The sequence below is a fragment of the Primulina huaijiensis genome, chromosome 14 (assembly GCF_012295235.1).
Source record: "Primulina huaijiensis isolate GDHJ02 chromosome 14, ASM1229523v2, whole genome shotgun sequence".
In the NCBI taxonomy this organism is placed as follows: domain Eukaryota; kingdom Viridiplantae; phylum Streptophyta; class Magnoliopsida; order Lamiales; family Gesneriaceae; genus Primulina; species Primulina huaijiensis.
The window spans coordinates 855268-882405 of record NC_133319.1 but is presented as its reverse complement, the minus strand read 5'-3'; the positions used below and the strand labels follow the sequence as shown (position 1 = coordinate 882405).

Below are 27138 nucleotides of genomic sequence, written 5' to 3'. Positions count from 1 at the left end.
AAGCAGCTGAGGTCCGTCTGTGTGAAGCTCACTCGCATTTGTCTACATCAACAAAAGCAAAAGCCCTATTTAAGGACGGACCTTCTCTTTCATTTCTCACTTTCTGTCGTTTAGGTTACATCAGTTGAACGTTAAAGGAAAAAAACCAAGATAAACAGACCCTCCATCTCTATCCCTACATGACATTTGTAGAATTCTAGTGATATTTAACGTATAAGGCATCTTACCTGGTTAAGCCGTCTCATTTTCTATTCAATATTATTGGATTTTCCCCCTTCGCTTTTGATCTTTCAGTATTTATTGAGCTTCTTTGCTCGGGAAATACTGGTTTTTGTGTTTACTTATGGGTTTTGACCTTTAATCTGGGAAATCTCGAGGACTTCCTGAGCAATCTGAGAAGACCCTTTTGTTACGAGGAGGGATTTTGCAGCAAAGGTACAATCTTGATTTGTTACGTGTGAAAAATCCTCTATTTTTTTCTTTGGAGCGGGTTTGTTAAGGTGTTCGCGAGATCTGTTCGTGTGGGAGCCTACAATAATTTGCCGTTTGTTTGGTATCCTGATGTTTCGTTTGACGGTGTTTCTTGGTGTAATTTCTCTTTCACTAAACTATTGTTAAATCTGTTTTGCCCCCTCAAGAGATTAAATGACCTTTTTTTCATCTTGATGTACAAAAAATCTGAAAAGTTTTTGCTCTTTATTAAATGCCTAATAAAATTGATGAAACGGTTGTCTTCTGAAAGTAAAATAACGCAATCTCATTGGTGCTGATGTATATGGCGAAAAGGGTTGTTTTATAGCTCCATTGTGTGTAATCCTCCCTGAATGTTTTTTTCCTTTTGTGGAAAGAAACAAGTGGTTGCCTGTAAATTGTGATATGGGCTTGTAGGCAAGCTTTTTATTCAACCACAAGGCATTTCTTGAACATTTGGTTTCTTATTCTGAATCTCAGATATTCTCTTTTATACTTATTCTTAAAATAGGTACAAAACTTTGTGAAGGAAAAATACATACTGATTTTTTATAAACATTTGCAAACACCACTACCTTGTTCTGCTATCTTACGTTCAAATTTTGATTATTGTGCTTCAATTTATGTATGTCAAGGTATTCTTGTGTTTTGGTTAATTAGTTTAATTTGTGTTTGAGTTGCCACAAACTGAGCTATTTGGGATTTGCGTCATGCTTAGAAAAAGTGCTCACCTCATTTTTACTTGAGCTATTCAAATTTCCTGTTCCCATTTCCCGGTGACCGTAACATAAGCAAGATCCAGTGTCTTAAATTTTTTTTGTGTATTTAATTCCTTGATAGTTGTTGATAGGTTGGGATTTCACTTGTTATGGAAATCTTTATCCATATGAATCTGTTTTTCTCATTTCTTGTTATCTGTGGCATTTGTCCCTGAATCATTGCTTTTAATAGGTTTCTTCCCATGCTGTATTTGCTACTTAGTGTCCATTTTATTTGACATCTTATATGACACAATTTTAGATGTCAGAGTCCTTCAACAAGCTTTTTAAAATATGAATTATGTCAGTTTAATTATACTGGAGATTCTTGTTTCAATGTCACAGATTGTTGGTCATGGAAGGCGAAACTTCATGGGTCAGTCATTGTGTTGATAACTTTTCCAGTGACACGGCGGAGTTTGATTCATTCTTAGAGCTTAATGACGAAAATGATAAAGAAGTTACCGCTGTTTCTGTTGATTTAATTTTACCTGATGATCTCTTAGAACGAATATTGGCTTATCTTCCAATCGCTAGCATTTTTAGGGCAGGATGTGTTTGTAAAAGATGGCATGAGATAGTAACATCGAAAAGGTTTCTGTGGAATGGTTCTCATGTTTTGGCTCAGAAACCTTGGTATTTTATGTTCACTAGCTCGGATGAACCTGTTGGATATGCATATGATCCCATACTTAGGAAATGGCATGGTATTGATCTCCCCTGCATTGAGACATCGAGTTGGTTCGTTGCTTCATCATGTGGGTTAGTTTGTTTTATGGATAATGATAGTAGAAGCGAGTTATATGTATGTAACCCGATAACAAAATGTTGCAAAGGGCTCAACGAGCCTCCTGGTCCGAAATTTTCGGATTACAGTGCATTGGCAGTTTCGCTCAACCAAGTTTCTCAAAATTACATGGTTTCTATTGTTAAATCCAAGCAAGTTCCTGCAAACTTCTTTCAGTGGGATCTCTCTATCCATTTGTATGATTCAGCAACGATGACATGGGTGACAACTCTAACAGAGATTTTAACAGGGTGGAGAGCTGGCGATGAGAGTGTAATTTGTGATGGGGTTTTGTACTTCTTGATTTACTCGACCGGAGGTGGTGCTCCTGAGAATCGTCACGGGCTTATCATGTACAACCTGAGAAACCGGTCCCCTCACGTTTTACTAATGAGGAGTTTCATCCCAGTTCCATGTTCTCTGACATGTGGCCGTCTGATGAACATGAAGGAAAAGTTGTTAATGGTTGGTGGCATTGGGAGACAGGATCGACCCGACATCATTAAGGGAATTGGGATTTGGGTTCTAAACGGGACACAGTGGCAAGAAGTGGCCCGAATGCCCCATAAGTATTTTCAAGGTTTCGGAGAGTTTGATGATGTTTTTGCTAGCAGTGGGACAGATGACCTTATATACATCCAGAGCTATGGAGCACCTGCTCTTCTTGTTTTCAACATTAACCAGAAGCAATGGAAGTGGTCGCAGAAATGCCCTGTTGCGAAGAGATTTCCTCTTCAGCTCTTTACAGGTTTCTGTTTCAAACCGAGACTGGAAATCGCTCCCTAGTTCTGATTCGAGTTGAAATCGACATGGTATCACCAGCTGCCCGTTGACCTTTTATTTTCTTATATAAATATATGATAATGTTAATGATTTCGACTCCATGTTTTTCCGGTTGATGATTTTAAGTCTTGGCAAGTCCTATAGAACTATGCTATAGCTGATGACATTGCTCAGATAACTATATGAAAGAAATATCCTTAATTCTTTACATTCAGAACATTATTTGGCTGGATGGAACTTGTTAAATGAAATTTCTTTGCTCTTTCTCATTTGCCATGTCAAGTCAGAATTTAAATGTTACACAATCTTCAACTATGGTTAAATATTTTCTATACATTCGTGGTTTAACTCGACTGAAACTCGAAAAACAAATTATTTTGTGCTCGGCTTAAACTAAAATTTGAACTTCAGTTTGATTAGTTTGTTTCAAATATGTTCGTATTAAACATTACAAATATTTAACTTGATATGTTTTTGGCCCCAACTCAATGCTTCGTAAATCCCCATTGCCCTTCATTAAATTTTCTTGGTACCACTCTTGAATATGGCATGCGTCTCTTGGGACCATTTCTATCCGCAACTTTTCATTAGATACTATGGTATGTGGTTGTCCACAATTCAAGAAGTTCAAATTTTGAGTGGGATTGGTTACGAGACTCCGAATGTGAAGTTTGTGTCTGATCTGGACCACTTTCAATTAAGATATATGATTGGGCTGGAAGCCCACTCTGATAGAGACTCCCTTCAAGCTTTTCTATCCCCACAAAATGCATGCATATTCTGGTGTTCCTGCGCTACCAATCATTGGTTGATTTTCAAAATTTTTACATTATTGCTATTGAATTTATACCTATAAATTCAATTTTGATAAATATTTAACTCACAAATATATATCTATATATTCCTAAAGAAAAGGCATATCATCTACTGTCTTCAACTATCCAAGTGTCCACTGATGTTTTCTTCTTCTTTTTTTTTTCTTTTATTTTTTTTTTTTGAGTTGGATATGAGATCCTTACAATTTGGTTTTGAACTTGAGACCTCGTCTCAAACTTGGAATTCTGATGTCATACAAGCTACAAGTTACGGAAGTCCATTAATGTTTTTATTCTTGTTTTCATGCCGATATTTTCAGGGCGTCTGGTCAAAATGAGTGATTATGGTTGGCAGAGTATTGGGTGTCATCATTTATACGAATTAATTGGCATTAAATCTCATTTTGTGCAACATCAGTTTCAATATAGCTTATAGTTCCTGTGATTCGATGTCAGATTTTACAAATACATCCTCTCCCACTCTCTCTCTATATTTTTGTTTTATATAATTTTACTAATATATACACCATTCAAGATGTAAAGATAATTTTAAAAAAGTTGTCAATTTGGTCAATTTTGTGATATAAATCTTCGACCCGACTCAATTAATACAAAATTATCGATTTTTATGCAAGAAGTATTATTTTTATGATAATTATGAATCAATTCAACTCGTCTAAAGGATAAAAATTCGTGAGATCATCTTCAATACAATTAGTTTGAAATTTATTCTTTATCATATTTGTTATAGTTAAAAAGCTTATACTTAGTAATACGTATAGGGAGTCGTAGAGTTTGGTGGGTAAACAGGGAGCATAAATGATGTGCCTCACATTCTTACGTTATCTACATATGGATCACAATTTTATATTCCGACATCGGGTGCCAGGTGGCGCTTGGATTAAGGATCCAGTTTATTTCGAATCCACAAATGAATCACGCTCTACTAGATTTCGATAATATGAAAATAGGATTGGGCAAGATCTGAACTTAAAATTGTTTATGCAAAAGCACAAAAAGTCCACAAAAATAATTTTGATTTTTGGATATAAAAAATTAAAATATTTATATAAAAATTTTCAAAGTTACAATGTCATGCTGGAAATTATAATTTTGATTTGAGTGAGTATCATGTGAGACCGTCTCACGGATCTTAATCTGTGAGACGAGTCAACCCTACCCATATTCACAATAAAAAGTAATACTCTTAGCATAAAAAGTAATATTTTTTCATGGATGACCCAAATAAAAGATCCGTCTCACAAATACGATCCGTGAAACCGTCTCACACAAGTTTTTGAATCTCAATAACTTCAACTCTGAATACAGGCTTAAATTTGACATGTACAGTATTATGGTTTGATGGCGTCGAATGATGTCTCACTTTCAGAACTCTACACGTTTAGCTGTCAGGACATTAGATTCGGCAGGGGAAAATTTCTACATGATTTCTTTCATGTGGGGCCTATGAAATTCAACGACAAATCCGATGCGGAAGAACAGATATCCGTTGGAGCTGCCACGTGGCATGCTTAACCGGGCCGCAAAGCTAGTGACAATATACAATTAACCTGTAATCTTACCACATTGGATTCTACCCTAGTTTTCACTTTTGAGGTTCTTGGAAGGCATGACTTCTGAGCACATTAGCATGCAATGAATGCGTTCAAGAAATTTAATTTAATTTTAGAGAAAAGTACAGAGACAAATGGGGGTTTAAATTGTAAAGCGAAACACAAGAATGTGAAGGCCGAGGAGAGAGAGCAAGTAAAGGTGCTGTCGTAGCTAAAATTATTCAAGAAAACAAAAACCCGCGTCGAGAAAGAGATTTATTGTGTGTCAGAAATCATGGAAACGAAGAGTCCCTGTCAATTTGCTGTCGGTGTGTGTCTTGTATAGAAACTGTGTCAATAATTTAATGTATGCGGGAGGCAAGATGAATAGAGAAGGGGGAGAATTTTTTATGGGGAGGAGGTGGAAACGCGGGATTTTTGTGGGTAAAAGGGAGGGAAGTTGTACCCCTACGCCTTCCTGGAATTTTGGGTTAATTAAACCTGACGGCTTGTTCATTCAAGATTCCAACTTCCCAACTAACAGAAAGCCAAATCTTTCCGCCAGAAAGTTGGGTGCCCATCTTTGGGAGGTGCAATCTCAACCCAAACTCAGGGTGGCTAATATGAGCAGATATGGGCCCAGGTTGAATCAATTTGGAGAGGAGGAGGCTTGTGGAGTTTTTAGACAAAAGGGTGAAGCACAGCCCGAAACTTTTGAGGGGCAGGTGAAAAACTGAAACCCTCTAATATATTTTATTGCTTGATATATAATGTTTCTTGAAAACTTGCTGTCGATGGAGAGGAGATCCAGATTTCAAATGCAATTTGCGATTCTTACACTTCGACTGTAGAGCCTAACGTGAGGTTAATTATCTGATTAGCCACGTTCTTTGTTGAGTTTTGCAGTGGAGAATCAGCTTTAGCTGGTTCCGTATGTATGAGTAAGCCATTAAATTCGTAACTAGTAAGTGGCAGCAGGATGGTTGCCAATTTAAGAACAGTGTTGATCAGAATTTTACCTTCTTCTCGTTCTGTGTTGTTTTATACTCTTTTAAGTTTCTTTTTTTCTTTTTCTTTTCTTTTTTGAGCTTGTATTTGTGAAGCTTCTTGTTCAGTTCAAATCTGAACAAAGAACGGGCTGTTGTGTCGATTTTTCTTAACGCTAAAATACCCGGTTTTCTGCTCTGTTCGGAGTGCCATGACCTCTTTTGCCTTGGTTGTCTCCGGTATTCTTGCTGGATACCGTGCTAATTTTCTTACTCGCGGATATGACAGCATAGCAGTGGCGGTAGTTTGAGAAATCAAGCTGCATTCTTACTGGCGGAACGCAAAAAAAGGGTCAAAAGGGTTGAGCAAGCTCAACAGTCTTTGTCTCCATCTACTTACCAAAGCTCATTGGAGGTATATTTTGGTTTTCTTCAACTCCAGGGCTATCGTGTTTTCATGATGTTCAAATATTTAGTTACTTCTTTGCTTACCTATCATTTTTTTTTAATTACAACTGGGGAAGGGTTCTTTTTGCTCGTGGCACTTACCTATCATTTTAATTTCAATCTTTGAATCATAAGATATCTATATAAAAAATTCTTATGAGTGTGTAATCTTTTGCTTGCATCAGATGGTTCCCAGTCGAGTTGCAATGACTTCAAACTGTTCTCTAAACTCGAACAGTGAAATGGGAGAATCAAGTTATACGCTGAAGACCTCCACAGATTTGCTTAAAGTACTCAACAGAATTTGGAGCCTTGAAGAAAGGCATGCCTTGGATATGTCTTTAGTAAACATGCTGAAACAAGAATTAAACGAATCCCGGGCACGAATCAAAGAACTACTGCAAGGAAAAAGAAGGGGTAAAAAAGAGTTGGATAACACATCAAATAGAGTGGCATGGAATAAAGTTTCGAGGAAAAACAAGGAGCAAGATCGGGTCAAAGATCTTGTTAAGTCTGTGGAGGTTAAGTTAGAAGATGAACGGAAACTTAGAAAGTACTCAGAAAACCTTTGTTATAAGAGGGTTCGAGAACTTTCAGCAACGAAAGTTTTATTACGTGATGCTTTGAAAGAACTTGAATTAGAGAGGAAAAGGCGGGCCATGCTTGAAGATCTCTGTGATGAGTTTGCAAGCGGCATAAGAGAATATGAACAACAGGTAAGGCTCTTGAAGCAACAACCTAGAGTGGATCAGATTGGTAGGAATGGTGACAGTGGATTGATCCTTCATGTTTCAGAAGCCTGGCTAGACCAGCGAATGCAGATGAAGCTAGCAGATGACAGTAATGTACAAAAGACATCGGTTTTGGACAGGTTAAATTCTGAAATTGAAATCTTTCTCCAAGCAAAACGACCTGGTTGTGCTAAGAAATATGATCATGTAGACTCCTCCAAAAGGGCTAGCAAAAGTAACATATTCAGGCATTCTTTGGAATCGATTTACTTGAATGACCCCTCGAGTGCTCCTTGGAACGCAAATGAAGAAGATGATTCTGATTTTGTTGGTGTCCATTTTTCGCGGTTTAACAGAGTATCAAGTTCGAAGAATGAAAATGGTTTTAACTGCCGGCAAGAGGTGGAAATCACTTCAGATGACCATCGCAAAGAAACGGATAGATTAAAAATGACAAAGAAAATCATCCTATCAGGAAAAGCTGTCAAGGGTGGTTTCAATCGGCCTAGAATGCAAACTCGGTCACCAGAGTTTGTCAAAGAGAGGATGCACCAACTCGGAAACAACTACAAGGACTTATCAAAAGCAAGCCCAGGAAACACAGATGAAACAAACAACGCAAGAATACAAAGAAGAACTGCAGTTATGGAAAGAGCTTCCGCACCCAGAAACCATTCTTGGGCATCAGAAATCAAGAAAATTCAATACGAGGATAATCACATGGATCATGTATTTGATCTATCTACATTTACTGATCCTTGCAGTCCTGTAAAAAAGTGGATATCAGAGACAACAACAGCAGATCCCAACATTTCTGAATCGTCTACATCATCTCATCGAACATTAAAGCACAATACATTGAAAGCGAAGTTGCTGGAAGCAAGGCTAGAACGCCAACGATCCGGTGCCAGAGCTTCCAAAGATTTGTCCCAAGTCGGCCAACGCTGTCAATAGAATGTGCCTGGTAGAAGTGTCCGAAGCTTAGGTGGAGGACAGGAGGAGAATTATGGATGAAATGAAGGTTCCCCGTTCTTTTGTAAAAGAGAAAAGGCTTTCCTTTTGCCAAGAAACTTTTTTGTCCATGGTGATGAATTAAATAGAACTGCGAGATTTTCTTCTACTATAACAAAATGACTGGGATGGATATTAGTACTTAAATTGTGGAAAATATTACCCTCTCGGAGACCTCTAAATGGACAATTTAGGCGTATAAGGATGCAGCATGCCATAAAATGATAAACATTTATTTGTTAAAATTCAAATATAACAAGTTTGGGACGATGACCGCTCACTTTTGCACTAAAGTCAATATTTTTGGATGAAATCAATTTTAATCATGGATTATCATAATGTATGACTGTTGAAACGAAATCATATCTTACAGATTTTTACGTCAAATACGTCTTTCTTTTTCTTTTTACAGAAAGGAATTTTTTTTTAACAAAAAATTGTCAATTAATTTCTTTTCTTGAAGTAAACTAAATTGTAACCGACTTATTTAGACGTGGATGGCTAAACTCAAAGCATATGTCATTATTGGGCCCACAAATGTTTCACATAAAATTCCAAACCCCAGCCCGATTCCAGCAAGTGCCGTAACCAATTCGCCACGCTAGAATTCCAGAAGGAGAGAGAAATCTCTGTGTGCCGCGATGCCGAAGAACAAGGGTAAGGGAGGTAAGAATCGCAAGAGAGGGAAGAACGAAGCTGATGATGAGAAGCGAGAGCTGGTGTTCAAGGAGGATGGGCAAGAATATGCGCAGGTGCAGCGGATGCTCGGCAACGGTCGATGCGAAGCTACGTGCATCGACGGCGCGAAGCGCCTCTGCCATATCCGGGGGAAGATGCACAAGAAGGTCTGGATCGCCGCCGGCGACATTATCCTCGTCGGACTTCGCGATTACCAGGTATGATTTTCTTGTTCACTTTAAACTTTATGAAGTGTGTTTTTTCTTGTGATTTTTGAGATGTTTGGTGGTTTCTGTTTGTGGGGGGAGTTTTAATGCCTGTTTTTGACGTGCCGATTTTGTGAGGTTGTGAGAAGTTCGTTCGTATTTGTAGATTAGGGTTTTTTCCCTTGTTGCAATGTTTGATTCCTGGAATCTATTCCAAGGCCCTAGTGTGTGTTTGTTATGTAATTGAACCTGAACGGACCAAAGAATGCCATTTTAAAATCGTATCTTTCTGTATGTATCTGGTCGAATTTGGTTCAGGTTGTTTCAATTTCATTTTGTTGATGTGTTTTGCTGTGGTTTTTGTTCAACTTCTTGAAATTCTTCGCCTTCTCTATTACTTGCTTTAGTCTTGGAGTACACGATAAGTGTTTGGCCAGGAAAATGTACAAATTTTCACGCAGTCTCTGTGTCCTGTTTGGATTTCAATCTGACGAGAATAGTCAACTTCATTCCGTTTTAAATGCAAGAACAAAGTAAAATATTTTTCCATTGGGTTAAATTCGAGCTTTTAAACTGGAATCAATCCGATTATGAAATTACTCTTCATTGTTTCCATAAAAGGAGATAAAGCAAAATATTTCAAGCGTCAGAGTTTTCGTATTTTGCTCGTTGATCAAATATATCGGGTATGTGATTGCTGTTCTAATCTTTTCCGTCCTTGGTTGCTATCAGGATGATAAGGCCGATGTGATCCTGAAGTACATGCCAGATGAAGCTAGATTATTGAAGGCTTATGGTGAGCTTCCTGAGAACACGAGACTTAACGAGGGTATTGCTGGTGGACTTGACGAGGAAGATGATGGTCCTGGAGATGATTACATTGAATTCGAGGATGAGGATATTGACAAGCTCTAGTGTGTTTTCTATTGGACGTAGCCAGCTTCTGACGTCTTTCGATATACAAATTGATGGATTTATGCATGTGTACTATTAGAATTTCGTTTGATGGGTTACTGTTTTCATGTACGAAACGTTAATGACGATCCAATAATATGTAGCTTCCTTCTATGCCGCGCATCAATTTTTGAGTTATTTTGATTTCTTTTTTACTGGCAAGTTACATGTCCGCTAACTTCTTGAATATATGATTTGATTTTGCTAACTCATGCACAGAAGGTTCGCAAGCTACAAGTTCCAATTATTTCTTGAATATTAATGCTGAAAAAGGTTTATCGATCAGGTCTTCCTAAAACTTGTTTCTCTTTCTGCCGCTGGACTCATTTACTCGCAAAACGTGAAGCTTTGCTTCACTAATCAGATCGCAAAGAAATGAACGTGTGACAAGGTTGCCTTCCCACTATATTGAAAATCAGACTGCACAACAAAAACTGAATACATATCCTCACGTTTCCAGGAAAAATCATAATTAAGTAATTGATGGGGATATCAATATTGCACAAACTTGTCATGACCAATATATCCACAATCATCCTTACAACACTTCTTCAAACCTAACCCAAATGTACGAGAAATAATCATCGGTTTATGAAAGTTCCAATATTATTCAACTGGGGACTCTGTCCAACGGAAATTCTTCGGCACCCAACTGTGGCTCTGCCAAAGTGAGAAATTCATCAGCATTGCCAAGACTAAGTAAGCATTATGAAATAAAGGGGGAAAAAGAAGTATTTCAAAGTTACATATAATAACTATTGAATATCCTCAATTCTGTATTTTTCATCACTTTTATCAACACTCAAACCAAATGTTATGACACGCTATAGATCGGGGCTGTGACAAAGTTATCACTGATACAGAAAAGCGAGTCGGAAACATCAAACTATCAAGGTAAGATGCAAGGGAAAAATCCTAGATGACTCGTGTTTCTAAGTTAGATATCAAACTTTTGTGGTCCGACTACAAGATAAGATAATCGAGATTGGTTGTTGAGATCAAGGTACCAACATTTTGGCTGTTCTGAATTTTACTGTAATTAAAGTAATATGGTAAACCCATGATTCATTTCTCTCTTGAGTGCCTGCTCCGCTGAAATAGGAGTATAGGGCAGTACAGAATGAATTTTATTTATAGCTACACTAACAAAATACACTATAAAAATATGCAACACCTAAACGAATTGAAAAAAAAAAGAAAGAACTCCTAACCTCAGAGTTATCTGAGCTTCTCTTTGCCAGAGCTCTTCTTTGCTGCCTCATTGATCTTCTCAATGTAGCCTTCAATTGGCGGTGTCAGTGTTGCCATAAACCGGTTAATAGGAAAAGGCGTAAAATCTGGAACCAAAGCAGCTCCCTTCAAGTGTTCGGGTAGCGCCTCGATTGCTTCTTTTTTTAACCGCAGCAGTGTCGACTCTGCAGCCTGCCTTGCCCTATGCATCCTCATCAAAACCCGACTATACTCCTTGGCAAGCCCTCGCCCATCCTCAACAGTAAGCTCGTACTTCGGAATTTTATCAACATCAACTAAACCTAAACTGATCAAATCCATTCCGGGAGTTCCCATGATGAAGGGCGACTCGAAATCCTTTCCCAGTTTTTTTAGCTTGTTTTTTGCCTGCTCGTTACCCTTGCTGACTAGCCCCATTTTCTCTCGTTCAGCTTCCCTAGCTTTTTCTTTAGGTTTCATGAATCTGAGAGGTGCAGTGGCGGTCAAGCATTGCTCAACCATTTCTTCCATTTCACCCCTCTTTCTGGGTCCTTCTTTTTGAGAGGAATCTGCAGCTGCCCCCTTTTTTGTAGTAACTTTCGATCTTTTCAATGGCTGCCCAGTTTTGATCTTACCTTTCCCCTTTGCCGTTCCACTGACGGAACATCTCTGCAAGAATTGGTAGCTAAAAGAGTCCAGTGATGAACTCCCGGGCTTCCATTTCCTGATCAAGGTTGAGCTCATAGTCTTTCCCGTTTAACAACCTGGTAGCTATCCGAAACACCTCTTTTTCTACCTTTCTAAGAAAATAAGACTGAGAGCTTCAGATCAAATCCACGAAATACAAGCAAGTTCAATAAATTCATTAAAATTCAACAATCATTTCACGACCACACAAAAAAGCGTGACCTAATTGAGCCGAGGGGTGTAAAATAGGGCAAAACTCGAGTTATGCAAAAAAGCCTGCCTGTCCTGCCCGCCTACCCACGAGCTAGCGAATAAAAAGGGAAAATGAAGCTTATCTTCAAACACAAGAAAACATAGATTTTGAGTATATAATAGAATTAATGATAAACAAAAGGAATAAATAAGGGGTAACGATTGAATCTTTTCAGAATCAAGAAAAATTCAGCAGCGTTTCTTGCGAATCATTCTGAAAACACACACAAGGCGATTTCAAGCAGAAATGATAAGTTATCACAGGAAAAAAACTACATAAAACCGAGAATCAAAGAAGAATATAAGCATTCGGATGGAAAGATTACCGGCGAATCAGAGATTTCCAACGGTAGTCGGAAACCCCTACGAACGCCTCCTGTTCATTTCTTGGCAGAGATCCTCGTCACTACGTGTAGGGTTTATTGAAAATAATGATTTAAGATTTTTTTTAAAACAAATAAAAATTATTTCTTTTGGTGTTCTTGAAAGCCATATATCTAAAATACATCCAGTTTATATATTCATTTGTTAATTAACTAATTCAACAATCACTTTTTTTCCCTCCAATTCAAATCGTTCAATCCAAATGAATTCGATCCTTGGATTTTAAATTAAGAGTTAGTCTATTGTGAAACAGTCTCACGAATCTTTATATGTGAGATGGGTCAACCCTACCGATATTCACAATAAAAAGTAATACTCTTAGCATAAAAAATAATATTTTTTCATGGATGACATAAATAAGAAATCCATCTCACAAAATATGACCCGTGAGACCGTCTCACACAAATTTTTGCCTTAAATCAAAACCCCAAATCCAAAGTCCCAAACGCACCGCACCCTTAGATATCGTGTTGTTACATTTTGAATTATTAAGCATATGGTTTTACAAATGATTTTCTAAGTTGATATTTTCCTATTTTGAGAATAAAAAATGAACAATTCTAGAGTCTTATTTTATTCGATAACTTTAGAAATAAATCAAACATAAAAAATTATTAGATTATATATTGATTAATGGATTTGAATTCGAGTATATATTTCAAATAAAGGGGTAGAAAATTAATGGATTTCGAATGACTATATTTCATACAATTTCAAATGGCTATAAAAGCTGCATGTTTCTCCTAAGGATTTCAACAAAGTTACCTTTTCTTTTAAATCAGTGACCAATTCACTGATATCAACCGAATGCTGAGATCGTATCTTGGACCCTGTTTCAGCGGAAAACAACCAATATTTGGGCCGATCCGTCATTTGGGTGGATTAGGAATATGGATGACAATTTCATTAAAACTAGACAGAGAATCCAATACTTGACCCAAACGACGGATATGGAGTGGATTTTTTATCCGCTTAAAATAATGTATAATCAATCGAGTATGATGATTTCAAAGTATGGGACGAAGATGAGTTTTAAAGAATCATATTCATATCTGACTCGAATATTTGATTAAATTTATTTATATATATGATTTTTCAGTTATGTTGTTAATTCCAATATATTTTGTTGAATTATGCTAGTTGGATGCAATTAAAAAATTAGAGTTCATATTATTTTTGTAAGATAATGATGTTAAGATAAATTGTTTCCAATATTTTGTTATTTCTTTTATAAAGTTTAATTTATTTCTTGTATATTAAATTTTTTTCTTGTTGTTTTCAATAAATTAATAAATATTAATAGCTTAATTGAAATAATTCAAATTTGAAAAAATACTATTACGGTTGGTAATATAATATTTGAGTATAGTATTCAATGTTCTGACGTTTATGATGATATAGATGAAATTGAATACCAGATGACGATGATGAAAATGAAGATGAATATAATAAATATAGATGAGGTCGGAGGATAGGGATGACAATAGGATGGGACGGGGGCGGGTTTGTCATCCCTATCCCCATACCCGAATTCCATCTCTACCCCCATACCCGACCCAATCCCCGTTTTTTCGGGATCAACTTCCCATCTCCTCCCCCATCGCCGTTTCAAAAATATTAATATGGCAAGTCGACGACGGATTCGGAGATTTTTTCAAACCAAAACTTATTATTATATATTATTATTAGAGATAATATTAATATTATTGATATTATTTTCGGGACGGGTTTGAGGATTTCGGAGATGGATATAGTAATTTCATACCCGCGTCGAACTATATCGGGGATGTAAAACAATCCCCGAACCCGAACCTGAAAAAATCGAGAATCCCCGTCCCCATTTCATGTTTTTCTCGTAGAACTTTAAACTCGTGGGAAAATTGTCATCTCTATCGGAGGATATTGAATCATATCCAAATTTTACTTACTGCCATCTTTATTTAAAAAATTCTCAGTTCAATCTGTGTATTTGATGGGACAAGACGAACATGATAGATTTTGAAAACTTTGTGTTCGTCTATGAAAATTATAATACAGGAAGTGGCAGTACTATTTATTTCAGTTTTTAAAAAATAATAAACCAAAAAATATCAAGATATTTATTTTTAAATAAAATATAATAATTATTTCTAACGAAGACTTCAAATATCCCTTCCCCGTAAAATCCGATTGTATGAGAAAAAATAAAATATAATATAATTTTTACAACTGACATAAAAAATTATCATTATAATTATTGCCGTTTTTGTAATTGTTATTTGTCAAATATCACTTTAGTCTATCGATAATAATAATAAAAAAGATTGTATGCGTGTGTACAGTAACTAGTATATATTATGCAAATGTAGGAAATGTTTGGTCACGTGGAAATACATAATTTTCTATAGTTTCTTAGTTGCTTCAAGTTAATATCAAAATCATGAGAGAAGATTACGAGGAAAGGGGTTTTAAAAATAATAGCAAGTTAGATCTGTCTGCATTAGGCTTCGGAGTTTGAGCATCTGGGAATAAAAATTTCTATAACTGTGCATTTTAAATCGAAAAGTGATTTGTGCAACAAAGAATCGTTTTAAAAGACTCTGAATTTGTATTGTTGTGATTAACTTTGGTAGAAAAAACAGTACAATTTGCTCAAACATTTTAGGTAATAATATGATGGATTTCGTATTTGAAAAAGCCGTAGAACTTGCTCAAATTAACATTGGAAAATATTTTTTGATCGAACTACAACCACCGGTCGACTTAGAGTCCGGATCCCAAATGCTCCATCAAATCCAGTTAATTTGACAGTTTCAAAATCCAATTCAGATACACACGTCACCACTTAATGCTGGCGTCATATTTACCAAAGAATAATCAAATTTAAATGAAGTGGGCCAAGCTTGATAGCTGGCTATAGGCCGCGTAGATCGAGGTGGATTCGGACACGTGTTCGGTACAAGATGAGTTGGAAAAAATATTATTGAGCCAGCTCGAATTTCTTGGTGCCAGCTCACCAACTTATCCGTAGTTTCCAGTATGCCTTTGACAAAAATTTTAATTAAAATAAGAAAATATTATATAATATTATATTTGGCCAGCAAGCACGTTCAGACGAAGACCATATAATTTATGATATTATTTCTGTGTCTGACAATGAAATATTTTCGTTGACTATAACGAAAATCCGGAGTAATGTAATTTCATAATACATATTGTTTCAAAAAATAATATCTGATTTAATTTATAATATATGTCGAAAATAAAAAAGCATTTTTTAAAGAAAGGTGCTTTCACGGGACTTTTGCTCTTTGGATTTAATTTCTCGAACTAAAGCACTTCAATTTAATTTAATTATATAGAAGAAATTAATATCGATATATTTATCTTTACTGCAAATATTGAGCAACATGGGTGTATATGGAAGAGTTATTGCGAAGGTGACACGTATTGCGTGACGTGGTTTGGTGCCTTGGCGTTCATCTCTCTCTCTCAATTCAGTCTGGAAAGACTCGTACTCTGCTCAGAGAGGGAGAGAACATGTTGGCTGCAGTTTAGCAGCTAAACAGAATTTTTTACTGGGCGCTTGGAATTTTTATTTGGCTCGAGGTAATTTAATTTCTGGGTTTATTTTATAGTCATATATTCTGTTGAATTATGGTGTAATCTGTGGTTTTCTTTTATTAATGCTGGCTGATCATGTTCGTTCTTTCCTGGTTTAGTTCGTTTTAGACTTGAATTGGTGAAGATTTGATTTTGATTTGTCTGATGGGGAAGGAATATTTTTCATAGAACAGTTAGATATGTAAACACGTAGAAGAATTGAAGTCGCTTTTTTTTAGTCTGGGTCGTGGGTGTTGACAGTATGTATATGGTGGGAATTCTTGCAAATATTTAGTTTTTGGAGTTATGGTGATTGATTAGGGTAGATATGCTATTACATCCTGGGTCGTCTTGGTCGAGTGAAAGTCCAAAAGCAGTAGATAGTTGGATGGAAGTGGTGGAAAGACGAGAGTGCCCCCCTGTTGATCTGTAGTACGGTTATTGGGGGCACAAATGAAGACGGTTTGACCTTTGTTCATTAGTATATTATCATTTCAACCATCACAGGTTGCATGTTTCGATGAATTTGAATAATGAGCATGGAATGACTTCAAACCATTGGATTTCATGTATGATGTTTCTGAATTCTATCATATGGATTGAAAAATGATGAAGGGTTTTAGCAAGGACTTGAAATCCAACATCTGTAGATAGATTGAGTGCGTAAGTTTGAATATCTATTGTGGCCAGTTAAAAGTTTGTAACTTGGCTCAAATTGCCATAGTATAGTTGGAGTTTTGTGCATCTGATTGTACTAGGATTTGATTTTTTAAATCATGGAAACATATAATTTTTGCAGAAATTGGCGCTTGTCGTTTCATTTTGACTACTGGATTTAGTTTGCAGGCTCCAAGTATCAGGTATCATGGAAGATGGTGAAGACGGGAAGCCTTCCAACCCTGTAACGACAGCTGCACCTGCAACGGTGAGGATATTGAGTATCTTAGTAACTAAAGCAGGTCATACAGGACTTTCTTGTTGAAATTTGTGTCCATTTCCTGTTGGATTTCATGGAGATATTACTTTAGGCGCTTGGACAAATCCGAAGTATTCATGGAAAGACTAATGCTTTTAATTTTATTTGCTCGGTGATTGTTTTACATTATTTGTCATCGTTAGGCGATGGTTTCTAAGTTGGTTTTCACTATTACGACGTTTCAGGACCAGAATGGCATTCATGTCTATCCTGATTGGGTTGCAATGCAGGTATCTGCTCTAGGCATAAATCCATTTTTCTTCAAATTGTGGTTAATGGTGTAAAAAGTTTCTTATAAGAAATGTTTAAGGATTTCTGGCAATGGTTACTCTCAATTAATTTCCAGGCATATTATGGTCATCGACTTGCTGTACCTCCTTATTTAAACTCAGTCGCTACCTCTCACGCTCCTCCCCCTTATATGTGGGCACCTCCTCAGGTATCACGTAGACGTTTAGGGTGTAGAGGTCAATCTATTTTTAATCAAGTAGTAGTCTACCGACTTAGAGTTAGTTATGATTCATGGTTGAATTCTTTCAGTCTATGATCCCTCCTTATGGAGCTCCGTATGGTGCTTTTTATGCTCATGGAGGAGTTTATCCACATCCTGGAGTTCATATGGTAAGTTCCACATCATTTGACTCGGAAATTTGGTGTCTTTCATTAATGAAAGGGTGTTCCATAATCCACCTACTCAGGGACAGGGCCAGCAAATGGAGGTTGGGGGCAAAAAAATTTTTAAAAAATTTAATGGGGGCAAGAGGGGGAAAGTGAAATATAATTATTTTAGGCTTCTTGGCGCCGTCACTGCACCCACTCGGCTTTGGAGTGATATGGGTTTATTTTTTTGTTTCACTAAGCTCCAGAGTATATGGTTGTGTGAGATAAAAGGTTAAAAGAGGTATATCAGAATATATCTGATGATACTGTGTGGTTTATAGGGAGGTGCTGCTTTGAGTGTGGAAAAGCCTGCCAAAACATCCGGGAATATGGACGGAGACTTTGTGAAGAAGTTGAAAGAGTTTGATCGTCTCCCGATGTCAATAGGCAACGAAAATAATAATAACGCTGACAATGCAGCTGGCCATGGAGTTACGGAAAGGTTTATGGACTACTGATTCAAGGACATTAAAATTTAGGGTTCATGTTTCACCAGTAGTTTAGCATTTTCCGTAAATGTCAGACACCTTCTGCTTTTCATCTAATGGTCTTTCCTAATTTACCTGTTAAATGGACTGAAGTGCCAAATTTGGTTCAAATCGTGCAGTGAGGAGACTGAATGTTCTAGTGATGGAAGTAAGGCAAGTAATGGTAAAGCTACATGGGTGAGGACCCCTGCTGTATTGAATTCCACTTGTTATATAGTTTTATGAGATTTATTTGTATTGTTTAAGTGTTTGACCTTTTAAGATTTCTCTGTTAATCTAATAGGATGGTCCAAGCGGCAAGAAAAGAAGTGGACAAGGATCTCCTAACAGTGGTAAGCTTTCTTATATCAAAGCATATATGGAGTGTAATCCATCCCATCAAACAAAACCTAATACCACATGGATCGTGTAAAATGGAGGGAATAAGCCTGTTGAAACTCTCCAGCCACTTTTCTTATCCTGATTTTATATTGAACTCAAACCTCTAAATATACAGGCTGCCAATCTGCCATGTTAGATAATCCCTACACGTGTTTCTTTTGATATTTTTAGTTGATCTTAGTTGAGGTGGCTACGTAGTTTAGATCTCTTAGAATTCACACTTATCCAAATTCCTTAACCTGACAGCAGCTGGGAATGGCAAAGGTCAGAAACAGAGGAGAAGTATAGTTCCTGGCGCTGCTGCTGGTCAAGGCTCTGAGAAAGTGAAAGACGTGATTCTTTCAACTAAGGTGCAAGCAGAATCAAATGTACATATGAACACTGCATTGGAACTCAAAAATCCTCCTGATCTTAATTTATCCAGTCCCACAACTCCAACCAATCTTCAGCTGCCGTTGATCCCTAGCGAAACTTTGTTACAGGTATGTTTTGAAACTTTTATAGCTTCTCCTTGCCATTATCTTCTTTGAACGTGCCTCGTGCTTTAAATTTTATCAATGTTAATGTTATTATTAGCAAAGCATGCATACCATGGTGTAGAGTTCCTCTGAGTGCCACTTTGTGGACTTTAATTTTTAGTTTCATTAAATAAAACTAGATTTTGGGATGCAGAATGATCGAGAACTGAAACGGGAGAGGAGGAAACAATCTAATCGAGAATCTGCTCGAAGATCAAGACTGAGGAAACAGGTGGGGTGAATCACCAGCTTCAGCTACTTTAACAAGATCTATATGCTCCGCCCTCTTTAAGTGATTCCTTTTCTGTCATATCTTCTGTGTTCTAGCTTCTAATATCACCTCAACATTTTCTATGTACAGGCGGAGGCGGAGGAACTATCAATTAAAGTTCGAGCACTGGCTTCCGAGAATACAACGCTCAAATCCGAGTTAACCAAACTAATGAAGAACTCCGAGAAACTGAAGCTGGAAAACGCTACATTAATGGTACTGAATTTTGGTTGCATTTGGTCTCTTTATTTATTGATTTTAGGTTAATGGTCTCTATTTATTTGATGATCAATCAATTTCATGTGACACACTCATATATATATATATCAAACCAAAATATAAGACATGGGTTCTAACCCGCAGGAAAAGCAGAAAGATGCTCAAAAGATGACTAAATTTAGGTTGAAACCGGTTAGCACGGCGAATCTACTCGCAAGAGTTAACAATAACTCTAATTCTACCGATGGAAGCAACGAGGACGGTGACTCTGTTCGATAATACAAAGTCCTGGAGCTTAGCTGCTTCTTGATGCTATCCCTAGGACCGATGCTGTAACAGCTAGTTGAGTTCCAAGAGCTCGGCTCTCCTATATCACTTTTAACCAATCAAATGCAAAGCAATATGAGAAAATCAAAAACTCTAATTTATTCAGTGCCACCATCATTTATCTCAGTAATCCCGGCATGCATTTTTAAGGTCGGGATTCTAAGGATTAGTTGATTTATATGTAAGAAGAGAATATATGACATCTGATATCCTGTACTTATGTGAGAACTGTTAAACAATGGAGGTGAGTGGTTCTCTTGGGTTGTGCTAATTTGGCGTTTTTGTATGCATCATGATCGAGATTCTTGGACGAAGTCATGTAGGGGTCAAAATTTTCAAGCTTAATTGAGATTATTAGGCATAAAAATGTCTACAATTTAACTATAACTTTAATTATTTTGAGGTAAACAATAAATAAAAACATAGAACTATCATAAATTTAATATGAAATGATTGAATTTTCAAGTTCTGAAGAGCATAAATATATTAATTGCAATAATTGATATTTTTTCATAAATCTGTACAATGATATTAGTTCGTGATTTTTTCTTATTTAATAAAATATTAAAAAAAAAATAAATGAAATTTTGTATTTTAAAAAGTAATTGTTTAATTGAGTTTAACAGAGATTAAGCGTTTTAGAAGATTGATCATGATTTAGAATTCAGATAAAGTAACCATGAAACTATTTATCTTCTACTAAAGCTACTGGTCATATGAATCCCGTTATTTTTTGTACTACTCTTTGGAACTTCCGAAATAGGTGTCCTACAACATTCGACGCTGCATGTCTCACTCGAATAATGGTAGATGTGAGGACAATTTGGATGGATCTTAATAATATCATGGTATTATTTGGATCTAATCATTTGAAATTTACGAGAGTCAGATATTTTTTATTTATTTATATTTATTGAAAACATATGTAAATTTTATATATATGATGAAGCCCATTTGTCGGGCATTGGAAAAAAATGTTCCAAAAAAAAATAAATAAATAAAGGAACACATGGCAAGTGATTGTGGATGTGATGACTTCAAAACCTAGGAGTTGGATGACAAAGAGAAGCTTGAATCAAATTGGGTTGACCAGACTTGTCCCGCGGGGTTTGTGTCTGATCACGTGACTCTCCCAGCTGGCCACGATGTTGTGCTCAACTTCTCACGTGACATTAATTGTTTATTATAGATTAACCTAAATTCAGTCGGTAATTATTTCATGAAATAAAATATAGAAGATTCCTGTGACCCAAGCCAAGTTTCGCCTGTTTTTGCGGCGCATTGGATCTGGTTTCAAATCAAGAGGCATAGATATATATAGTCTTATTTTTCTACCATTGTGAAATTTGAAAGATTAAGTTTTTTGTGAGACGGTCTCACGAATCTTTATCTGTGAGACGGGTCAATCCTACTGATATTCACAATAAAAAATAATTATTTGATCTGTCTCACAAAATATGACCCGTGAGATCGTCTCACACAAGTTTTTGTCAATTTTAAAATGATACCTATGGGACAAGAAGTAGCAAGATGTCTTTAAAAAGCCAAACATAACATGTTATGTACGTAGTCTGGCTTGGTAGATGTTAATCATATGTATAGTGTCTTTATACACTCAGTAATTAACACGTGTACTGAGTGATGAATTATGATTGATCATCCATACATCATATCTCATTTTAACGCACAATTAATAAACTAATTACGTATTAATCCCAAATTGATTTATAAGCGTGCCCTCGAATTATTCTTTATCCAACTATTCTTTTCAAATTGGGAGATTCCAATTTTCAGGGTGAGATTTGTATTGTACTTAATTACAGACTAATTTATTTTTTCTTCCCTTTAGCAATAACTAAAACCTACTTCCAAGATTTATTTTGTACTACAACCTTTTTATTGCATGAATATTGTCATAACAGCATGCTTGGATGGTAGGGTCAAATGGATATTTCAAATTCGAAACGTCCATTTCTTCACAATTAGGCTGTTTTCCCTCCAATCATTTCACTATTCTTATTATTTCAATCTTATCATTTTTGTTGTTTTCAGAAGCTGGCAAATTTTAAATATTTTCCGAGACATATAAAATTATATATTGTGATTTTTCGTCTTTTAAAAATTTAATTTGTTTTATTCAATCAAATTTACGTGATAATTTAGATATTATTTTTCGATCGAGTAATCGCCGTGCACACTTCCAAATACATTTAAATGGATGCAAATTAAGAATGTCAAATCACATCAACATATAATAAATACAACTTTTGTTCCCGTATGATATAGATTTTGTAATGATGTAATATGAATATAGATTGTAAATTTAAAATAACAATATCATGTAAATACGAGTAAAAATATAAAAATCAAATTTAATAAAGGATAATCTTACCTATGAAGGAAAATATAATACCATAACGGGTAAATACTATACTTTACTCGACATGGAAGAAAATTAAAATCCAATAATAAGACAATATTACAATCAAATTTGAACCCGGTTAGACTATGTAACATTAAAAACACGCAGCATCCATTCGTACGTAGACATCGAATAAATCAACTCAGTAGTTCAAACGATGTTCATTTAACTTTCTCTTCAATTGTGCATAATATTATTAATTTTATACATTAAAAGGAAATAAATTGAATAAAAGGAAGATATGGATTACATGATTATTTATCAATCATGCATATGATATTTTTAGGTAAAGAAAATCAAATTCGCTCGACCATTTGTACACACATGTACTTACACGTATATCCTCCTCGGCTCCTCCTACTATCTCCTCACGGGAAATAATTTCAGTCAATCAAACATTTAATGTTTTTGAATGAATCTTTCAATATTAGAAGAAGATCCCATTTATTTAATTATTAGGCACTTGAATATTTCACTATTTAATTAAATTCAAGCCATCCCATGTTTCCACATTCATGTTTCTTGGCAAAGATGCTCTCGCTCTGTAATTTTTGTTTCTGAATCTTGATTATATAATTACATAATTCTCAACGAACTCAGAGTTTACATCGCCCTTCAGTATTTTCGCGTGCACTGCATAAACCCACATTTTGTGGTTCTTTCTTAGGTGGTTGATTATTTTTTCGTTTTGTTGAGATGGGCTTTCTTGAATTTGTACGCTTAATGTGAAAGTTTAAAGCTTTATGCATAGCTGGTATTTGGGAACCCAAGTGCGTTTTCATTCAGAGTTGGACGAGTTGCAGTGAGATTTTTTGAACCCCGCGGAGGTTTTGCTTCTTGTTATGGGATTTGGATACTAGTTTTGGGTTGGGGGATTTTGTTCCTCGGTTTTTTGGGTATTTTTGGAAGATTTCAAAGGGGTGCATTTGTTTAGGTTGAGTTTTGTGATTCATTTGATCGTTTAGAAGGGTTTTCTCTGTGTTTTTCACAGAGATCTTGGTACGACTAAAAGTTATGTGGGAAAATGCTCAATGTTATATTTTAGTGGGAAGTCTTGGTTGGTAAAGGCATATCTGTGAATCTGTGGCTTATTTGGGAAGTTTAGGTCCAGGGGTTTTAGAGAATCATAGGTAGTTTATTGAAGGCAAGAGCAGAAAACTTGGATTTTTGGCGATAATTTTGCTTCGTTAGCTGGCAAAATTCTCACAAGAAAGGTGTTGAAGATAGCTTGTACCATTTGGTGTTATTACCATTCCAGAGGTTAATTAGAACTTTGGTTAATTGGTATCATAGCTTCTGCAATTTGAAGAATGGGGCATCCCGCAGCAGTTTGGGACCATAGAGTGGCATTTGAATTGACGAAGGACTGGAATGGGATTGACCAAGTTGTGCTTCGGAATTCTCAAGGAGCATCCGCTCGAGTAAGTTTTTGTGCCTCTTGTTCGTTGATACAATGTTTTATTGCATTTGAAAAATCTATGACATTGTATAACCTAAAGTTGATTCAATTGATTTTAACTTCAATCTGTTTGCATCAGCTATTTTCTTGAACTTGTAGTTACCTCTGTAATCGTGTGAAAATTCAGGTCAGTCTGCACGGAGGACAAGTGCTGTCGTGGAGGAACAATCGAGGTGAAGAACTTCTATTCACCACTAGTAAGGTGAGGTTTCTTTCATAATATAGACCAACATTTTTAATGCAATAAATATTTTCTAATATCCAGACCATGCAAAAAATGAAGATTTTTGGAAAAACCTTATCTAGCAAGCCCGGCAGTTAATATTATTAACAAATGGCTTTAAAGAAGAGAGGTGAAATAGATTATTATATATATGTATTGATGGTTTGCCGCAGTTGAATTTTAGTGTTGTCAATAACATCATCCCTCTTGTTGGCTTTTGAAAATTATGCAGGCCCTCTTTAAGTCTCCCAAAGCGATGCGAGGAGGAATCTCTGTTTGCTTTCCTCAGGTACAACATTGAACTTAATGTATTTATTTTGTATAATTTAAAGACCGTGTGATACAATTTGATATATGTATCATGAAAATGCTATAGTTTGGAAACTGCGGTTCTCTTGAGCAGCATGGATTTGCGAGGAACAGAATTTGGACAATTGAAGATGATCCTCCTCCTTTGCTCCCAAAAGACTCTCTCGGTAAATCCTTTGTCGATTTACTGCTAATACCAGCTGAAGAAGATCTGAAATGCTGGCCTCATAGGTAAATTTTATAAGTTTTTGGGCTTGGTATTTTACTCTTCGTTTAATTGTGCAGTGGCGTATTAGAAACCTTTATAATTTGATCCGGGATTGTGATTGATTGTAAAGTAAGGAAGTGGACCATAATTTATCTTAGATAACACCATAATAACTTTGCCTGGCGAGTTCATGTTTGATATGTGATTACGGTAGCAGGGGGATATTTCCTGTCTAAAGATATAATCTTTTTGACCAGTTTCCAGTTTCGTCTTCGAGTGTCTCTGGCATCAAATGGAAACTTGATACTGATATCTCGCATCAGGAACTTGAACGGGAAACCTTTCAGCTACTCTTTTGCCTATCACACCTATTTTTCTGTTTCAGACATAAGGTAAATCAGTCCTTTATATTTCCCATTTGTTATAAATATTCCATGAAGATGCATCGTATGATATCTGTTCCGATTCATCATCACATTTGCAAACATTAATTTATGGGCTGCGTTTGAAATTGATAATGATTCTGTAAAAAATCTGCTAGGCATTATTATATAATATTCTTGTATGATCCGTACACAGTGAAGTGCGGATAGAAGGTTTGGAAACTCTAGACTACTTAGACAATCTTTGTCAAAGAGAACGATTTACAGAACAAGGCGACGCAATTACATTTGAATCAGAGGTACCATTTCTTCCACAACCTTCATAAGTTCCGATGCCTCTACCATAGCACACATACATTGCACAAACATATCTTTGAGAATATTTTTCTGGCATTCAGGTAGATCGGGTTTATCTCAGCTCTCAACAATGTGTCGCTGTTCTCGATCATGAGAGGAAAAGAACGTATATAATGAGAAAGGCAGGGCTACCAGATGTTGGTAAGAAACAATGTGTTTGTTCACGTAGATGAATTTGTTATGCTGATAGCTATTTTCTTCATTTTTGAGCGTCAAATGGATAAAGAATAAAATTTTCGTACGTGGCAATTATCCTTTTCTTGAATCCTTAAAAACTAACCTCTCCCCAAACTATGTTATTTTTTCGTGTAGCCGTGTGGAATCCATGGGAGAAGAAATCGAAAGCAATGACAGATTTTGGCGACGAAGAATACAGGCAGATGATTTGCGTAAATGGAGCATCAGTCGAAAAGAACATCACTTTGAAGCCAGGTGAAGAATGGACAGGGCGGGTTGAGCTAGCAGCTGTACCATCGAGCTTTTGCAGTGATAACCTTGATCCCGGTCTCTGTTTTTTCTGACGACCCGTGTAGATTCAAAACAATAAAAAAATCTAGTACATTATAGCGTCAATGCTCAGGCCTAGTGAGCACATTCGCCTATAGAATGGAAGTTTCTGGTGTTCCGGGGGTGGCTTCTGTTTGAGAATCTTGGAATTCATGAATCGTCAAAAGGGCTTTCAATTTTTTTCTTTTTCTTTTTTTTTTTGGCCAAACTTTTGGTTTGTGCTTCTGTAACTTCGTGTCCTCGCTCGATGCTTTGCCTAGTACGGTTGTGTGTTCGATCTTGAAATACCAGCAATTTCGAGGCCTCACTGTGCAGTTCTTTATGTGATTACTTTATTCTCCTGAGTTTCAAGTTGCCTTGTTTGATTGTTAATCTCTTCCATTTTATTGATACCGCCCAACTGCCAAATTATATTTACTGATTCTTGAGTTTACGTGTAGTCAATATGTAATGACACGAGCCACGCTCTTACCGTGGCATAATCTTCTCTACACCGTGAGAAAAATTGGGTGGGTTGGAGAGAAATTAGGGGATAAACATAAACGAAAAATGATTGTAATAAAAAAAACAAGTTAATGATAGGACACCGAACAAGAACGAAAAAAAAAAGACAACGATTAAAAGTGACGCAGTCCATATATAGTATAACGGATTGAGTAAATAAGATGAACAGTTGCAAGAATAATGACATCCCTATTAAGGTTTTTAGATAACTAATTAATGCGGTGACTTAGTTCTTACAGATGCATGCATCGCATGAACATATACGATGTAGGTGCATATCAAATCGTGAATTGATTGGAAAAATATAGCCTATTTAGCGGATTGAATATTACGATATATCAAGAAAATGATTATTGATGGCAAAGATATCTATTATTATTATTATTATTACTATTCTAAATATATGAGTTTGAATTGTGAGCTTACCTTTTTACCCTTTTATTTATTTTATAATTTGTCATCTTCATTTGGTTATTTAAGTAATTTTTTATGTTAATTTAATATGTTAATTAATAGTGTACTTAACTTTCATTTGTGAGTTTTCTTTTTTACCCTTTCATTTGTTTTATATTTTTCATGTTCATGGGGTTTTTAAGTAATTTTTCATGTTAGTTAATATGATAATTAATAGT

At 36.0% G+C, this 27138-nt stretch overlaps 6 protein-coding genes across 10 annotated transcripts; 5 read left to right on the top strand and 1 right to left on the bottom strand.

Annotated features, from left to right (window-relative positions):
• The first annotated feature begins 7 nt into the window (after positions 1-7).
• Positions 8-3093, top strand: LOC140956907 (F-box/kelch-repeat protein At3g61590-like). 2 transcript variants are annotated; one of them, XM_073413842.1, is made up of 2 exons: positions 8-435; positions 1575-3091. In XM_073413842.1, the coding sequence occupies exon 2, from the start codon at positions 1585-1587 to the stop codon at positions 2800-2802; it is 1218 nt and encodes a 405-aa protein (XP_073269943.1). In that variant the 5' UTR covers positions 8-435; positions 1575-1584; the 3' UTR covers positions 2803-3091. The 2 variants fall into 2 exon arrangements, with proteins under 2 accessions (XP_073269943.1, XP_073269944.1); XM_073413843.1 differs by lacking the exon at positions 8-435 and adding an exon at positions 447-1049 and having other exon boundaries at positions 1312-3093.
• A 2100-nt stretch (positions 3094-5193) lies between these two features.
• LOC140956906 (uncharacterized) lies at positions 5194-8411 on the top strand. The gene is made up of 3 exons (XM_073413841.1): positions 5194-5892; positions 6443-6568; positions 6786-8411. The coding sequence occupies exons 1-3, from the start codon at positions 5533-5535 to the stop codon at positions 8283-8285; spliced, it is 1986 nt and encodes a 661-aa protein (XP_073269942.1). The 5' UTR covers positions 5194-5532; the 3' UTR covers positions 8286-8411.
• A 495-nt stretch (positions 8412-8906) lies between these two features.
• LOC140956911 (eukaryotic translation initiation factor 1A-like) lies at positions 8907-10294 on the top strand. The gene is made up of 2 exons (XM_073413849.1): positions 8907-9238; positions 9959-10294. Exons 1-2 carry the CDS (start codon positions 8984-8986, stop codon positions 10139-10141), a joined length of 438 nt encoding a protein of 145 aa, XP_073269950.1. The 5' UTR covers positions 8907-8983; the 3' UTR covers positions 10142-10294.
• A 262-nt stretch (positions 10295-10556) lies between these two features.
• LOC140956908 (uncharacterized) lies at positions 10557-12796 on the bottom strand. Of its 4 annotated transcripts, none has more exons than XM_073413844.1 (3): positions 12655-12796; positions 11392-12189; positions 10557-10840 (listed from the first exon to the last, which is right to left on the bottom strand). In XM_073413844.1, the coding sequence occupies exon 2, from the start codon at positions 12131-12133 to the stop codon at positions 11399-11401; it is 735 nt and encodes a 244-aa protein (XP_073269945.1). In that variant the 5' UTR covers positions 12134-12189; positions 12655-12796; the 3' UTR covers positions 10557-10840; positions 11392-11398. The 4 variants fall into 4 exon arrangements, with proteins under 4 accessions (XP_073269945.1, XP_073269947.1, XP_073269948.1 ...); XM_073413846.1 differs by having other exon boundaries at positions 11392-12185; positions 12655-12786; XM_073413847.1 differs by lacking the exon at positions 12655-12796 and adding an exon at positions 12299-12630.
• A 3251-nt stretch (positions 12797-16047) lies between these two features.
• Positions 16048-20504, top strand: LOC140956505 (common plant regulatory factor 1-like). Its single transcript, XM_073413263.1, has 12 exons — positions 16048-16300; positions 17134-17219; positions 17456-17500; positions 17617-17709; positions 17811-17891; positions 18212-18372; positions 18538-18595; positions 18702-18750; positions 19046-19281; positions 19472-19549; positions 19679-19804; positions 19952-20504. Exons 2-12 carry the CDS (start codon positions 17160-17162, stop codon positions 20084-20086), a joined length of 1122 nt encoding a protein of 373 aa, XP_073269364.1. The 5' UTR covers positions 16048-16300; positions 17134-17159; the 3' UTR covers positions 20087-20504.
• Positions 20505-22836: 2332 nt separating this feature from the next.
• LOC140957501 (putative glucose-6-phosphate 1-epimerase) lies at positions 22837-26349 on the top strand. Its single transcript, XM_073414796.1, has 8 exons — positions 22837-23977; positions 24143-24217; positions 24471-24527; positions 24615-24778; positions 25013-25147; positions 25335-25437; positions 25537-25636; positions 25808-26349. Exons 1-8 carry the CDS (start codon positions 23867-23869, stop codon positions 26014-26016), a joined length of 954 nt encoding a protein of 317 aa, XP_073270897.1. The 5' UTR covers positions 22837-23866; the 3' UTR covers positions 26017-26349.
• The last annotated feature ends 789 nt before the right edge of the window (positions 26350-27138 follow it).

What these genes read in the sequence shown, in the direction of transcription:
- LOC140956907 (XM_073413843.1), top strand. Translation starts at nt 1,585, where the DNA reads ATGGAAGGCGAAACTTCATGGGTCAGTCATTGTGTTGATAACTTTTCC.
- LOC140956906 (XM_073413841.1), top strand. Translation starts at nt 5,533, where the DNA reads ATGTATGCGGGAGGCAAGATGAATAGAGAAGGGGGAGAATTTTTTATG. An exon ending in CCGAAACTTTTGAGGGGCAG is followed by an intron (nt 5,893 to 6,442) that starts GTGAAAAACTGA and finishes CGGATATGACAG; the next exon opens with CATAGCAGTGGCGGTAGTTT. An exon ending in CTTACCAAAGCTCATTGGAG is followed by an intron (nt 6,569 to 6,785) that starts GTATATTTTGGT and finishes TGCTTGCATCAG; the next exon opens with ATGGTTCCCAGTCGAGTTGC.
- LOC140956911 (XM_073413849.1), top strand. Translation starts at nt 8,984, where the DNA reads ATGCCGAAGAACAAGGGTAAGGGAGGTAAGAATCGCAAGAGAGGGAAG. An exon ending in TCGGACTTCGCGATTACCAG is followed by an intron (nt 9,239 to 9,958) that starts GTATGATTTTCT and finishes GGTTGCTATCAG; the next exon opens with GATGATAAGGCCGATGTGAT.
- LOC140956908 (XM_073413844.1), bottom strand. Translation starts at nt 12,133, where the DNA reads ATGAGCTCAACCTTGATCAGGAAATGGAAGCCCGGGAGTTCATCACTG.
- LOC140956505 (XM_073413263.1), top strand. Translation starts at nt 17,160, where the DNA reads ATGGAAGATGGTGAAGACGGGAAGCCTTCCAACCCTGTAACGACAGCT. An exon ending in CGACAGCTGCACCTGCAACG is followed by an intron (nt 17,220 to 17,455) that starts GTGAGGATATTG and finishes ACGACGTTTCAG; the next exon opens with GACCAGAATGGCATTCATGT. An exon ending in ACAAGGATCTCCTAACAGTG is followed by an intron (nt 18,751 to 19,045) that starts GTAAGCTTTCTT and finishes TTAACCTGACAG; the next exon opens with CAGCTGGGAATGGCAAAGGT.
- LOC140957501 (XM_073414796.1), top strand. Translation starts at nt 23,867, where the DNA reads ATGGGGCATCCCGCAGCAGTTTGGGACCATAGAGTGGCATTTGAATTG. An exon ending in CTGAAATGCTGGCCTCATAG is followed by an intron (nt 24,779 to 25,012) that starts GTAAATTTTATA and finishes CTTTTTGACCAG; the next exon opens with TTTCCAGTTTCGTCTTCGAG. An exon ending in TTTTCTGTTTCAGACATAAG is followed by an intron (nt 25,148 to 25,334) that starts GTAAATCAGTCC and finishes ATCCGTACACAG; the next exon opens with TGAAGTGCGGATAGAAGGTT.